Source organism: Sprattus sprattus (assembly GCF_963457725.1).
Source record: "Sprattus sprattus genome assembly, chromosome: 15".
Classification (NCBI taxonomy): domain Eukaryota; kingdom Metazoa; phylum Chordata; class Actinopteri; order Clupeiformes; family Clupeidae; genus Sprattus; species Sprattus sprattus.
This window is the reverse complement of record NC_137913.1, coordinates 25,573,361-25,585,677: the sequence shown is the minus strand read 5'-3', so window position 1 is coordinate 25,585,677 and position 12,317 is coordinate 25,573,361. Positions and strand designations below refer to the sequence as shown.

At 43.2% G+C, this 12,317-nt stretch overlaps 1 protein-coding gene across 1 annotated transcript in view; it reads right to left on the bottom strand.

Annotated features, from left to right (window-relative positions):
* The window catches only part of edil3a (EGF-like repeats and discoidin I-like domains 3a), a 121,360-nt gene that overhangs the window by 24,365 nt on the left and 84,678 nt on the right, over positions 1 to 12,317 (bottom strand). Inside the window, exons 6-9 of the mRNA XM_080852362.1 lie at positions 10,970 to 11,151; positions 5,046 to 5,201; positions 4,054 to 4,198; positions 3,653 to 3,837 (exon numbers count right to left, since the gene is read on the bottom strand). Of these exons, the coding sequence (XP_080708488.1) occupies positions 3,653 to 3,837; positions 4,054 to 4,198; positions 5,046 to 5,201; positions 10,970 to 11,151 (668 nt within the window). The remainder of the gene's footprint in view (positions 1 to 3,652; positions 3,838 to 4,053; positions 4,199 to 5,045; positions 5,202 to 10,969; positions 11,152 to 12,317) is intronic.

Genomic DNA, 12,317 nt, shown 5'->3' with positions numbered 1-12,317 from the left:
GATAGGGTGAAGGGAGGAGAGGGCAAGAAGGAGGGAAAAAACGAGAAAATGACAGAGAGAGAGAGATTAAGAGAGAGAGTGTGTGAGAAAGAGAGAGAGAGAGAGCAAGAGAAGAAGAAATCCTCTGGTGTCTGTGTCATGGAGAATCTCCCAAACAGAGAGAGACGAAACCCTCTCAGACAGATAAAATAAAACATACAAACTCGCTGCACTTAAAGAGTTTGCAGAGGTTTATAATTGGCTTGCTCAACAGCTCCGGTGGCTAAGACAGCTTGACGAGATACATCATGGCCATATTGTTTATTCTGCTTGATCTTCAGAGTGGCAAGGGAAAAGACTCTACAGTCCTCCATGACTAATGGCTATTTAAATAGTCTGGGCTGAAAGGGGATGTCTACCCGCAGATCTGACTGGTTTACTTTTTTAGGCAGAAAGAAAAGAGAAAGTTACGAGGACAGTGCAGTGTGAAACGTCAAAAAGACGGTATCTGAGATTCACCCTGAGTAAAAATAAAATATATAAAAATGCAACAAGTTCTCCGTCTGAAACTAATAAAATGTCACGGTATCAGGGAAAAGCCGAACAGGAAGACCCAAGATGATATCGTTCCTGTCTGACTTTTTTGTATTATTTGTTTTTGTACTACAGCCTCACACAATAAGGAGACACACAAATGTTCACAAAAACATAAACTGAACTCAGAGATAAGCAAAGCTTGTGTAATGGACGATTCTGTTGTGAAGATTGCATCCTTACTCAGTCAGGCTACACGTTATGTGTGTGAAGTGGGCAAGGTAATTTATGCCACTGCGGCATTGCAGTTGTCTTGATTAATTGGAATACTTAATTTGTCATTAAGCTTGATTAATTCCATTAATCTGTCAAGTCTAAAATTGTTCTGTAATGTCACTGGTAATCACTTATTCACCATGGCAACAGCTTTGAAGAGGTTATTTTATATGTGTTCATGTCACAGATACACTTTTACAAACACACACACACACACACGCACGCACGCACGCACGCACGCACACACACACACACACACACACACACACGCACACACACACACACACACACACACACACACACACACACACACACACACACACACAAACACACACACACACACACACACACACACACACACATACTGCGCTATGCTGATTTGGACTCTCTTCCTTGCAGGGCCAAACCACACCGGGTGCACTTCGGACCGAATGATGTTGAACTTTTGTACTTGTCATCATTCTGTACTTGCCATAGTGTGCCATTGTGGGTTAAATAACATTGTTATCTGTAGAACTAGCAAGTTGGCAAACTAGCCCACATAGAAGTAGAAACAGCTGCCATTACTGTTATAAAGATTTCGGGCTTCAAAATAATCAAATCAGTTTGAACCAAGCAACCTCTTTGACTCAAGAAAGAAGTATTAGCTTAGAAACTTGGAAACAGGCTGGTTTCTTTTAAGAATACACCAGATGTTTCCTTTGTGTGCTACTTTTATACACATCCAAATACATGAATTGCAATTGGAGGATAAATGGAGAAAACTAATGCCTCCACTTTTATATTATTTGAAATATTCTTGTATGTGGGGACACCTCCATGGCCTTTATCCCAAAATTAAAGATACACCTCCAAGCAACTAGACCCTGTTGTATGGAAATGAAAATCCAGGCTTTTAGATGCCATTCGTATGAAAAAATGGTAGCCTATTCTGCTGTTATGAATTGTGGTTACCATAAGTGAAACAGATCACAAAATGTTTGGAACTTCTCTGGGCCAAGGGCTGGGTTTGTCGCCAGAAATCTATATAGACTAACAAAAGACCTTATAATCAGTTTCAGAAAGGACTTTGGGTTTTAAGTCTTGAGGATGTATTGCTCTTGTGAGTATCATCGGCTAGCTTTAAAAGATCTCCTTGCTGAGTCATAGATGACTTTCATACAGAACATTTGAAATTTGTATTCAAGCAATGGCTGGTTTAAGTGTCAAATTCACCATGTAAGAAATATAGAGATAAAAATCAATTACACATTCTATGATTAAAATTCAGAAATATATGTGTCTGAATAAAGATTAAGTGTTTTTTTTCTCCTTTTCTAACCTTTACATTTCAGATGCTGCAGTATGGACGTTCTGTTATTTATGTGTGCTTTGTTTGTGACCTGCCTAGAAATTGACATTTTCTTATTACATTTTAACCCAAATGAAAAGACAGGTGGGCAACGGCGTAGCCTTGCTATACATTCTGAATGATGCCGATTGATTTCACCCCAGGCCTTGGCTCTGGTCTCTCTCTTTCAGAATGTATTATTGCCTTGCAAGTTTTCCTCCCACTGTGGTCATCAATTTGAGTAGAACCTCAAGGTTTGGCTTGGCCTGGCCCGGCTTACTTTGGCACCGGACAAACGGCTAAGTACCTATCTTGTCCCCGACTCCACAAGGATATAGATTTGGTTAAATTGTTTAAGCTCACATGCAAAAAAAAAACAAAAAAAACAAACAAAAAAACACTTTTCACTTTGATTGACCTGGGTGTTTCTGCTTTGCATTGTCACGACTGACACAAACACGCATTCAGCTGCTACAGACATATGGCCCAGATCTGCCCCACAGGCCAACAGTTATCAAACCACCACGATCAGACCATTAGCCCCTGTGTCTGCTGGCCTGGGAAGCACACAGTCGTTCATTTCTCCTGGCGGGATTAAATGAAGACTGTTTTATTATTTATTTTTTTAGGCTGAAAAAGTGTGTGGGGGGTTTATAGTGTATAAATCACACTCTTCTGGCTTGTAATAGCTTTGTAAAAAGTGGAGGAGAAGGAGGGGGCTTGGGAGCTTGTGTACATTTAACACGCCTCACTGCAACCAGTTGGTTTGATTGAACACTACAGGAATGGACACCTGGCAGTGCTCGGCAGAGGTGTGGAGGCCACATCTGGCCAAAGCCGAGTTACTCTAAACATCTGTTTGTAACGGGAAGCAGCTTTTCAGACCGTTTTTTTTTTATTTACCTTCTAAACTCTTATGAATCTTTATGAATCTCTGCATTGGCTGTACGTCATGGCATTAACCCCTCCGCAGGCTAGTGGGCGGACAGCCTGATCGTGGCCCTGTGAGGGATGGCTTCTGCCTGAGGCTCCATTTGCAGTGATCAGTTATCTTAATGAATGTGGAGCCGATGGTTCAGATGCAGCATAGAGCTGCATCCAAAGATAACTTGGACAGAATTGAGGAATTGTGAGGGCCTGTGAGAATGCAGCCCCCTCCCTGACACAGATGACGTGGGCTGTAAAAAATACAAAAAACGAGTGCTTCGAAAGTGGAGTCTGCTATTACCTGTAGCTTCTGGGACTTGCTAATGGGTTAGGCTGGCTGTGAAAACAACAACAGCTTTGAGAGAAGCTGGGGTGGAAGTGAGGGTTCCAAAGATAACAGGGCCAAAGCCAACTGCTGAGAGTTGAGGATGTTTTGATGCTAATGATAGGTTGGCCCAGTAGCAAAAACAACAGCAGAGGAAGTGGATTTGAGAGACGCAACCAAACACAGTCAGGGCCAAAACTGTGCACCTTGGAAGATCCAACTCTAATGAAGTGGGTGGCGGAAGTCCAACTGTTTTGGAAGTGGAGGGAGTCATGACCTACCTGTAGCCACTGGGACTGGTCACTGTGGCCGGATGTCCAGGCGTTGACCTTGCCCTGCTTGTCCAGGCGAGCCTTGCCCGGCTCCCAGGTGAACATGTCCATGTTGAGCGTCCGGAAGATGCTAGAGGCCGTGATTTGGTAGTCCTGGACGTGACCGGACTTCAGGCCCAGCGGTTCGGAGCATCCTGCATCACACCCAAAATAAAACAATATAATCAGTGACGGAACAAAAGGGTTTGCACAGTAGAAGTCGTTTTCTCTGCACGACTACACAGTATTTTCAACCTCCAGTTCTACCCTTTCCTGACCTGCCAGTTTGGTTGACTTTTTGAACAGGTCAGCTTTTTTGTTATTAGTTTTCCATTCCTTTTTTTTGTTATCGTGTTTCCGTGGTGACCAACCTGTGAGCTCACAGCCAAGCAGCTCCATGCGTAGGGTGCAGTGTCTCCTGCACACCTGAGGGTAAATGCGTATGAACTGGGCCTCGATTGGAGGGGTGAAAGAGTTGGCATAGGGCGTGTTGTTATCCACATTTCCTCGGAATATCTGAGAAAAAGAAGCGCATTACCAGATATAAATAAAGCATACAACAACAGTATGTTTAGGTTAGGGGAGAGAGAGAGAGAATGAGAGAGAGGTTGTTTGCAATGTAGTCAATTAGTTCATTTTAAACCATAGCTGACTGCCCTTTCGTTGCTTCTGAAATTACTCTGAAAAACTCTCACAAATGCAAATTTGCAAACCAATCTCCATAAGCCTTTTTAATTAACAGTATCTTAAATGTTGTATAAAGACACTCGAATATACAGTTTATTCATAAAAGAAAAGACTGAAAGCCATAACATGTTCCCGTAAACCTAACCTGTTACCAACCTTTTCTTTTTACAAGCATCATGAAACAAATATGAAGATGGAGGGTTGAAGGAGCGAGATAAGAAAAAGCCAGTATCAAATTCCACAAGTAGTCATTAAATGAAATCATGTTTAACGGCCTGAGGACAGAGAGCCTGGGACCCAGAGAGAGAGAGAGAGAGACAGGGAGAAAGAGGGGGGGGGGGGGGGGGGGAGAGAGAGAGAGAGAGGGAGGAATATACACGCATGTGTGCAGACACTTACACACATGCACGTATACCGCACACGCACACTCACCAACATGCACACACACATACACACACACTTTCACAAAGATATGATGAAGTGCCGAAGTCTGCCAGACCCATACGCCGCTTGTTTCTCCTCAAATAGTATAAAAAATTCAATCTTAAATGTCATAAAAGCGGGAAAGAAGGGTGGGTGGGGTGGTGGGGGCTGGAGGGGGCTGGGGGTTGCTGTCGGAGACGGTGAAGAGAAGATGAGCCCGGAGTGCAGAGTGGCTAATTAAAAGCCGTCTCACCATATCCTCGTCGGTGCCCTTGACTTTGTACGTCCTCCAGGTCTTGCCGTCGTCGCTGGAGGCCACTTTGTATGACTTGACGTACTCAGGGCTCCCGATGCGCTTGGCCCCCTGTGTTATCAGGCCCGTGACCCGCATCCTCCTCTGCAGGTTTATCTGAGAGCAAGGACACACACACACACACACACACACACACACACAAAGCAGGGTTACATAAGGGCCCAAAGAGAAGCATAACCAGAAAATATTAAGTCTTTAAACGCTTATATTCCTCTTATCTTCTTCCCTGAAACCATATAACACACCTTAATGCGCATTAAGGGTGCTTTCATTTGGAAACAAGCTCCCTTAATATCTTCTTTATCTGATGGTATGTCATAGCCAACCCCTTAATTAGGCCTGGATCCATGCACAAATCTTTTTTTATATTCCCTTAAAAAACACAGTAGAAATGAGAGGTTTCTGTTTCTCAGCGAACTGAATGCACATTATACCAGAAGCAGGGGAAGGATAAAGAACAAAGAGAGTGATAACAACACCCTGTTTTTTTTTCAGGGAGTGAGTTTTATGTGGACATTGGTGAGTTTTGTGGACATATGATGATGTGTCTGTAGCAGTTCAAACCATTTTTTTTTTGCCTCAACTGTGTGAAATGAGGCTTGGGATAACCGCACCTCTCCCTTTTTCCTCCCTTTCCACTGTTCCTCCGTCTTACTCTCCGCGCGAGTGAGGCCTGGGAACCTGCCCTCTGTGATAGCTACACTTAGGCCCCCTTTTTTTGAATTTCACTTCAAACCAGTCAGTCAGAGCCCTTGGCTTTCAACTCCCTGCCAAAAGCAAAATGAAACCTGAGAGATACTCAGAGGATGAGTCATCAGAGAATATCTGAGGATATAGGTGTTGGAGGGAGAGACAGATAGAGAGAGAGAGAGAGAGAGAGAGAGAGAGAGAGAGAAAGAGGATAGGGTAAATCCTTCTAGAGTGACATGGATTAAACGATGGCATAAGTGTAGCCACAGCGCAGAGGCTAAGGCAATGTGCGAAGAAGTGTGTCATTGTCTTAATGTAACATGTGTGAGTGTGAGTCACGTGTGATATGTTGGAGGGTGTTTGTGTGTGTGTGTGTGTGTGTGTGTGTGTTTGTGTGTGTGTGTGTGTGTGTGTGTTTGAGAGAGAGATAAGGAGAAACAGAGAGCTTTTTGGACCTTTAGCATGTGTTGAGAAAGAAAGAGATGGAAAGTACAGGAGATGGAAGCAAAATAGTTACAGTTTTGAATAGCGCAGCAAGATGGTGAGGGTGATGTTGATGATGACGATGACTCATTCGACAACTAATGATGACTCAAGCATCAGGCTCAACCAACCCATTCTAAGCCTCTCTCTCTCACACACACACACACACACCCACCCACACACATGTGACAGAACAATGAGTCAAGAACCTTCAACCACGGGTTTCACATTTTCCATCTGGCTGAGGCAGACCATAGATTATGCTCATTGGAATAAATTATGCCTTTGTGTAACCACTTTGAAACTTCCTGTTCTTTAGATTCTTAGACCATCAAACATTTCAAACAAGCATCAAAATGAGATGTTACTTTAATGGTGAAGGCGATTGGAACCACACCTGCAATATTGTTTTGTAGAGTTCAGGAACCTTTTTGTTTGGACCTAATTAGCGCCCACAAATGGTGTCCCAGTAAGAACCCATTTGCTAATTTTTCTTGTTTAAATTATATACAAATAAAAACTGTAGACACAAAAGTAAAAGGCTTGAAAGAAACAGCCCTTGCAGCAACATATCGATCTCGCTCAATAACATGAAACTGAGAAGTCGGCGGCAGCCATTATGAGCTTTACTGAAGTGCTTTTGTTGCTTTCCTTTGCTGCTCCCACAGCAACTGGTAACCCACACAGAAGTGGTGGAAGGGTAAGTGCCCTCACCATGACTTTGCCTCTGACCTCACAAACAATAACCAGCCTCTCATATCACAGACAAAAAAAAGAGGAGTAATTAACTTAGCACAATTAAATGGCTACTGCACAAGTAATTGGTGTGACAATTCACATATTTAATGACCGCAGATGCCGAAATCACTTGGCTTAATAGTGATGCATTTTCACGGCCGCGGTTCATGCGTAACCCTGGGAAACATCTGCCACATTAGAGTGCCTCTCTCCGGCGGTCAAGAATTGATTCCGACAGAGGCGACGGACACAAAGCGTCTGTAATTCCTTTCGCCATACATCAATGTGACACACCCACGGCCTCAACGTGCCCCCTCCCACCCCCCACCATCACGTACTTCACACCGGGGTCATTTTCCAATCATGATCTCAATTTGCCAGCCACAGGCGTGGGCCCTTTCACAACTCAGTCATGCTGCTGTTGCGAGGGCTACCGCTGTTGCTTTGAAGCAGTTGAATCCACAGGGGAAAAAAAGACGAGAGCAGATCTCAGAGCAGTTTCTCTGGGGCAGATTTCATTCCCCCATCGTTATTTTTGGAAAGCAATTGACCACCGGATATCACTTTGCTTTCCGACCTGAGGGATACGGTAGAATGAAAAGACTCAGGTACATAGTCTCTGTGATTCCCTCATCCATGCCGAGCGGTACCTGCTGAGTCCTAAAAAAAAGAAACTTCACTTCTCAAACATTACACACACCATCGAGCTGAAAATGGAAGTCTATCCCCCCTAGTCTACAAAGTCTGACACATAAGTATTCTGTAATTGTTTGCAAATAGACATCCTTGTCATGGCAATTATTAGCTGCTGTGAATCATGCCGTCTCTATTGCAGTGAAGTGGCCAAAGGGAAAAGTATAGACTGATTCTGACGCGTGACAAGGCCTGCTGAATGAAAGTGGTTCACCTGCCTCTCTGTTGGCTGACTGACGTCAGGTGTAAGGTGATGTTCGAGTTGATGTTCAAGGCTTGCTGATATCTCTGTGATGATGGTTAGTAAAATGTATGTACATATCATGCGTTTATGTTATGAGTGTATGACGATGCAGATACACAGTCAAAATCTAAACAAGCAATACAGAAGCAAAAAGTTAATATGAAACTGATCGACTGTAAATAAAATACATGTGAAATGTTCCAATTTTAAGCCAATTAAACATATATAACAGGCTAACAAACAAAGACTAAAAAGCAAATGCTGAATCACTGAATTTGTATTGAGCCTGTAACATGATTTGTGGGATCCTCTCTGGAGTAGAGGAAGGCATCCCGGGAATATCTTTTTATTCCTGTCTCCAAATTCTAGTTGACTCAGTTGTCAACAGCAATAAGCGTCTAAACCACGACAGATGGTGGTTGACAGCTTATAGAAATGCTGGGCTCAAATGCAGAGGAGATTCCACAGGAGCCTATGCATTCTATTCTGAGCATTGTCGCCTGTTGCAATCCCACTGAGTAAACAAGATATAAAAGCACTATGCACCAATTCAGACTGTATTTGTTAGCAGAATGCAACAATGTTTGAGCAATGGGGTGTTTTATTTCTTGTTTACTCTTTTTGTGGCTAACCCCTTCATGTAGGGGATATCATGGCACTAAACAAAACCAAATCTTACTCGACACAGCAGTGTACGCCCCCAAACACAGCAACATTAATGGATATTTAAAAAAGGGGTGCAGTGAGTATACTACAGATGAAGAGGGGCAGTGTGAATCAGAATAGGCTGAGATACCTCTTCAAAGATAATATGGATGAGCATAGCATTTAAGCAAAACGACTAACTGGTTCAGCCTCAGTTAAATCAGTGAGTCTCTGTAATTGATTAAGGAAATATGTTCTCAGGTTAACTGCGTTTCATGAAACATAATACAATCCCCACTAAATACATATGGCAGGTAATGGGGACCTATAATGGAGGAATTCGAAACTAAGTTGTTCACTAGTGACCCTGCAGTGATGTGGATCACGGCTGTTATTACTTACTTCTGCTGTGCTGTGAGCTAATGCTTCAGTGTTGCTATTCAACATTTAGGTGTAAACACTGGATGATTTGATCTAACTTTAGTGACATTTAAAACTTCCGAAATTAAATAAAAAATGCATTGGGCAGGGGCTATGTTGGGGGGGGGGGGGGGGGGGGTACTGAGCAATTGGTAGTTGAGATAAACCAAGATGATAGCAACTAATGAACCAAGATAATGGCAACAAATTCCTCTTGTTGTCTGGCCCTCTGTGGCAATCATCCTGAAACAACAGCGACAAGAACATAGCTACATCTTCAATGGACGCATCTGAGGGTGGTATTTTGTCAATGATGCTAATCATAGGCTGTTGTATGAATTCACTCAGGTTCTCCGGGCTTAATGTGGTTGTTTTCTGACCCAGACCTGCAAGATATTTCCCCTGAGTGTCCCAAAGCAATTTCATGTATGCGTGGATCCAGCTGCTGAGGAGCCACATGCCCTCTTCCTCTCCCCTCTCCTCCTTCTCTCTCTCTCTCTCTTTCTTTCTCTCTCTCTCTCTGTCTCTCTCTCTTTCTCTCTCTCTCCCTCTTTCTTTTACATACTCAGAGAAACACAAACACCGGTGAACACTGGGGCTGGGTGATTAATTATTTACAGCATAAAGCTTCTCATGTGATTTATCTGTTCCTTAGTATTACAGAGCCCTGGGCTGAACTTGTTGAGAAAAAGACAGATGAAGAGAGAGAGAGAGAGAGAGAGAGAGAGAGAGAGAGAGAGAGAGAGAGAGTTTCTCTGTGTGTGTGAGTTAGAGAAGGGGAGGGGAAAGCTATAGTAGGTCATGCTTCTAAAAGAGCTAGGGATGATGTCTAAACCTTAACTAAGTCAGATCTCAGCAGCAAAAGATGCGATGAAATGTGGCAGAATATGAGCCCAAAGCGAATACCACTTCTCTGATGGGGAGCTCTGAATACAGACAACAATTTCACAAGTGCTTCAATTTTCTACATTTCTCACACATATTACTCTCTCTTTATCTATATCCCTTTCTCTCCAATCCATTCATCATCTAGTCTACATTTCTTTCTCTTTCTCTGACCATCTTCCAACATTTTACCTTTCCATCTTGAGTAGGTGCTGTGTCTACTTCGACTGAACGTCTTACCTAGACTCTCTCGCTCTGTCACTTTCCCCAGTCAGTCCCTGAATACTTCTGAAATATATTTTAATGTAATAGGTTTCATTCAGCTCCACAAAGGCAAATAGGTACTGCAATGGCCAGGAACCTCTTTCAATCTATTTTGGCAGCCTAATCTTCTTCTGAAATAAAGTTCAGTTAGAGGTTCAAGTCTTGGCAGGTGTTCTGCCCCTCATCACTGCAGAGCTGAATGAACAGACTTTCACTCAATCTGATCTGTATGGCTTTCAGCCTGGGCCATCAGTCAAATTGATTAAACTAAAAACACATTCAAAATTCAAAGACAAGTTTGTGGAGAGATCAGTTAGTGAGATCTAGCTGCACACTGCACTGAACGGTGGACTTTTAAAGAGGAACTACGACCTTAAATGGAAAACGGTACTCAAGGCTACAAAAGTAAGGTACATGCAAATAGATCAGAATGCTACATTGCAGCTTCGAGCACATAGATCAGAATGCTACTTGTGACAGTTTCCATCCCAATAGAAGACAAGCGCATTTTTTTGTAATAAGAATCACATTTGTAGACAACTAATATACAATTAGATTGATGGATTTTAGTATGGCTGCCACACATCACCCAATGTGGCAGCAAATACAAATGAAAGTCAAAAATATTCAGAAAGAAAGAAAGAAAGAAAGAAGGAAAGAAAGAAGAAAAACAAACCAGAAACTCTGCCAGTCCCTTTCCTAGCCACACCTGTTTTGCTGAGATTGTTTTACTGAGCCAAATTTTGCACGCTATCTATACATTCTGCCTCCCATTTCCCTGCCTCACCCCCCCATCTGTTACCTGGATCCAGGGCCATCTGTCGTTCTCAGCAGCGGTCCAGGCGTTCACCAGGCCCTTCTTGTTGAGGCGGGCAAAGTAGGGGTACCACTTCTGCAGGCCAAAGAGAGCGCGGTGCGTGGAGGAGGCCGTGATCTGCTGGTTAGAGATGATGCCTCCTTCCATGCCCAGCGGTCCGGAGCACTCTATCAGAGAGAGAACAGACACAAAGAGAGTCACATTTCAGTAGAGGTTTCAAATGTGAATAGTGAATTGGCATTGAAACATTTTTGAAGGTGGGCTTGCCTTTTACTCTATGTCTCTACTTTACAGAAAACTCAGATTCAGGTACCAAAGGTGAATCGGTTCTCTTGAGGACAACGTGCATAACATTTAGATTCATGTACCAAAGTGGCAGTGTTCCTTTGGAGGGGGCAAAGGCTCATCTTCTGAACACACACTGTCAGTCAGATCCCCACTCTCCAATCCTGAGTCACTGTCCGGGTGCGTCTCGCTTTGGGAAACGTCATCCTTGGTCTCATCTTCTTCAGGGAAGTCGGCCAGTGTCTTGTTCAGGGACAGCGTGTCCTTGCTCTCGCTTATTGAAATTGATTGCCTGCTCTTCTCCTCGGATTCGCCATCCTTATTTCCGAGGACGGGTGGATGGCTCGCACTCATAATGATCGTATCTTTCTCATTGCCCTCATGCAAGGTGACAGCGTCTTTAGCAACGGCACTCTTACGGCACCCGTTCAGGGTGTAGCGTTCTATCAGGGAGCACTCCAAGATACTCCTGTACACGTTCCCTCCTGTAGATGCTCCATTTCGAAGAAGAGGTTTTCTCTCAATTATGAATAAAAGGGCTTTGATGCCCTCCTTGAAAGAGCTCTGGCTCCCGTGGAAAGACGGCATTTTTGATAAAGCCCCTCCACACTACTCAGACTTAAATACCCTAACAGCTAACAAGAGAAGCATGACTCCAATGCATTCCTAATTACATTACAATCTCATTGGGGTATATATTTACACTGAATATATATTTAGACTGAAGATTCCCCACAGATGCCAAATTTGTAAGAGTATCGAAGAATATCTTTGTCAGTGTGTTGACAGACCAAAGCAGCTTGTACGGTGGCCTGTGTTTCGAATTCTATTACCACTCCAAACTTAAAAAATGTATCGCTCAATAAAGTGTAATCTAATCAGTTTGAGCTTTACCACTCGTGTTTGTCCTGTAGCATTTCTCAGAAGGACTCATTATAAAATAACTTGTAAATGAAACATAATGAATAGTGCTTAGAGGTTGGACAAGTCACATGTGTGGAGGTCTATTTTGAAAGTTAGAACTTGAGGGCCATAGAAGTGGGAGCCC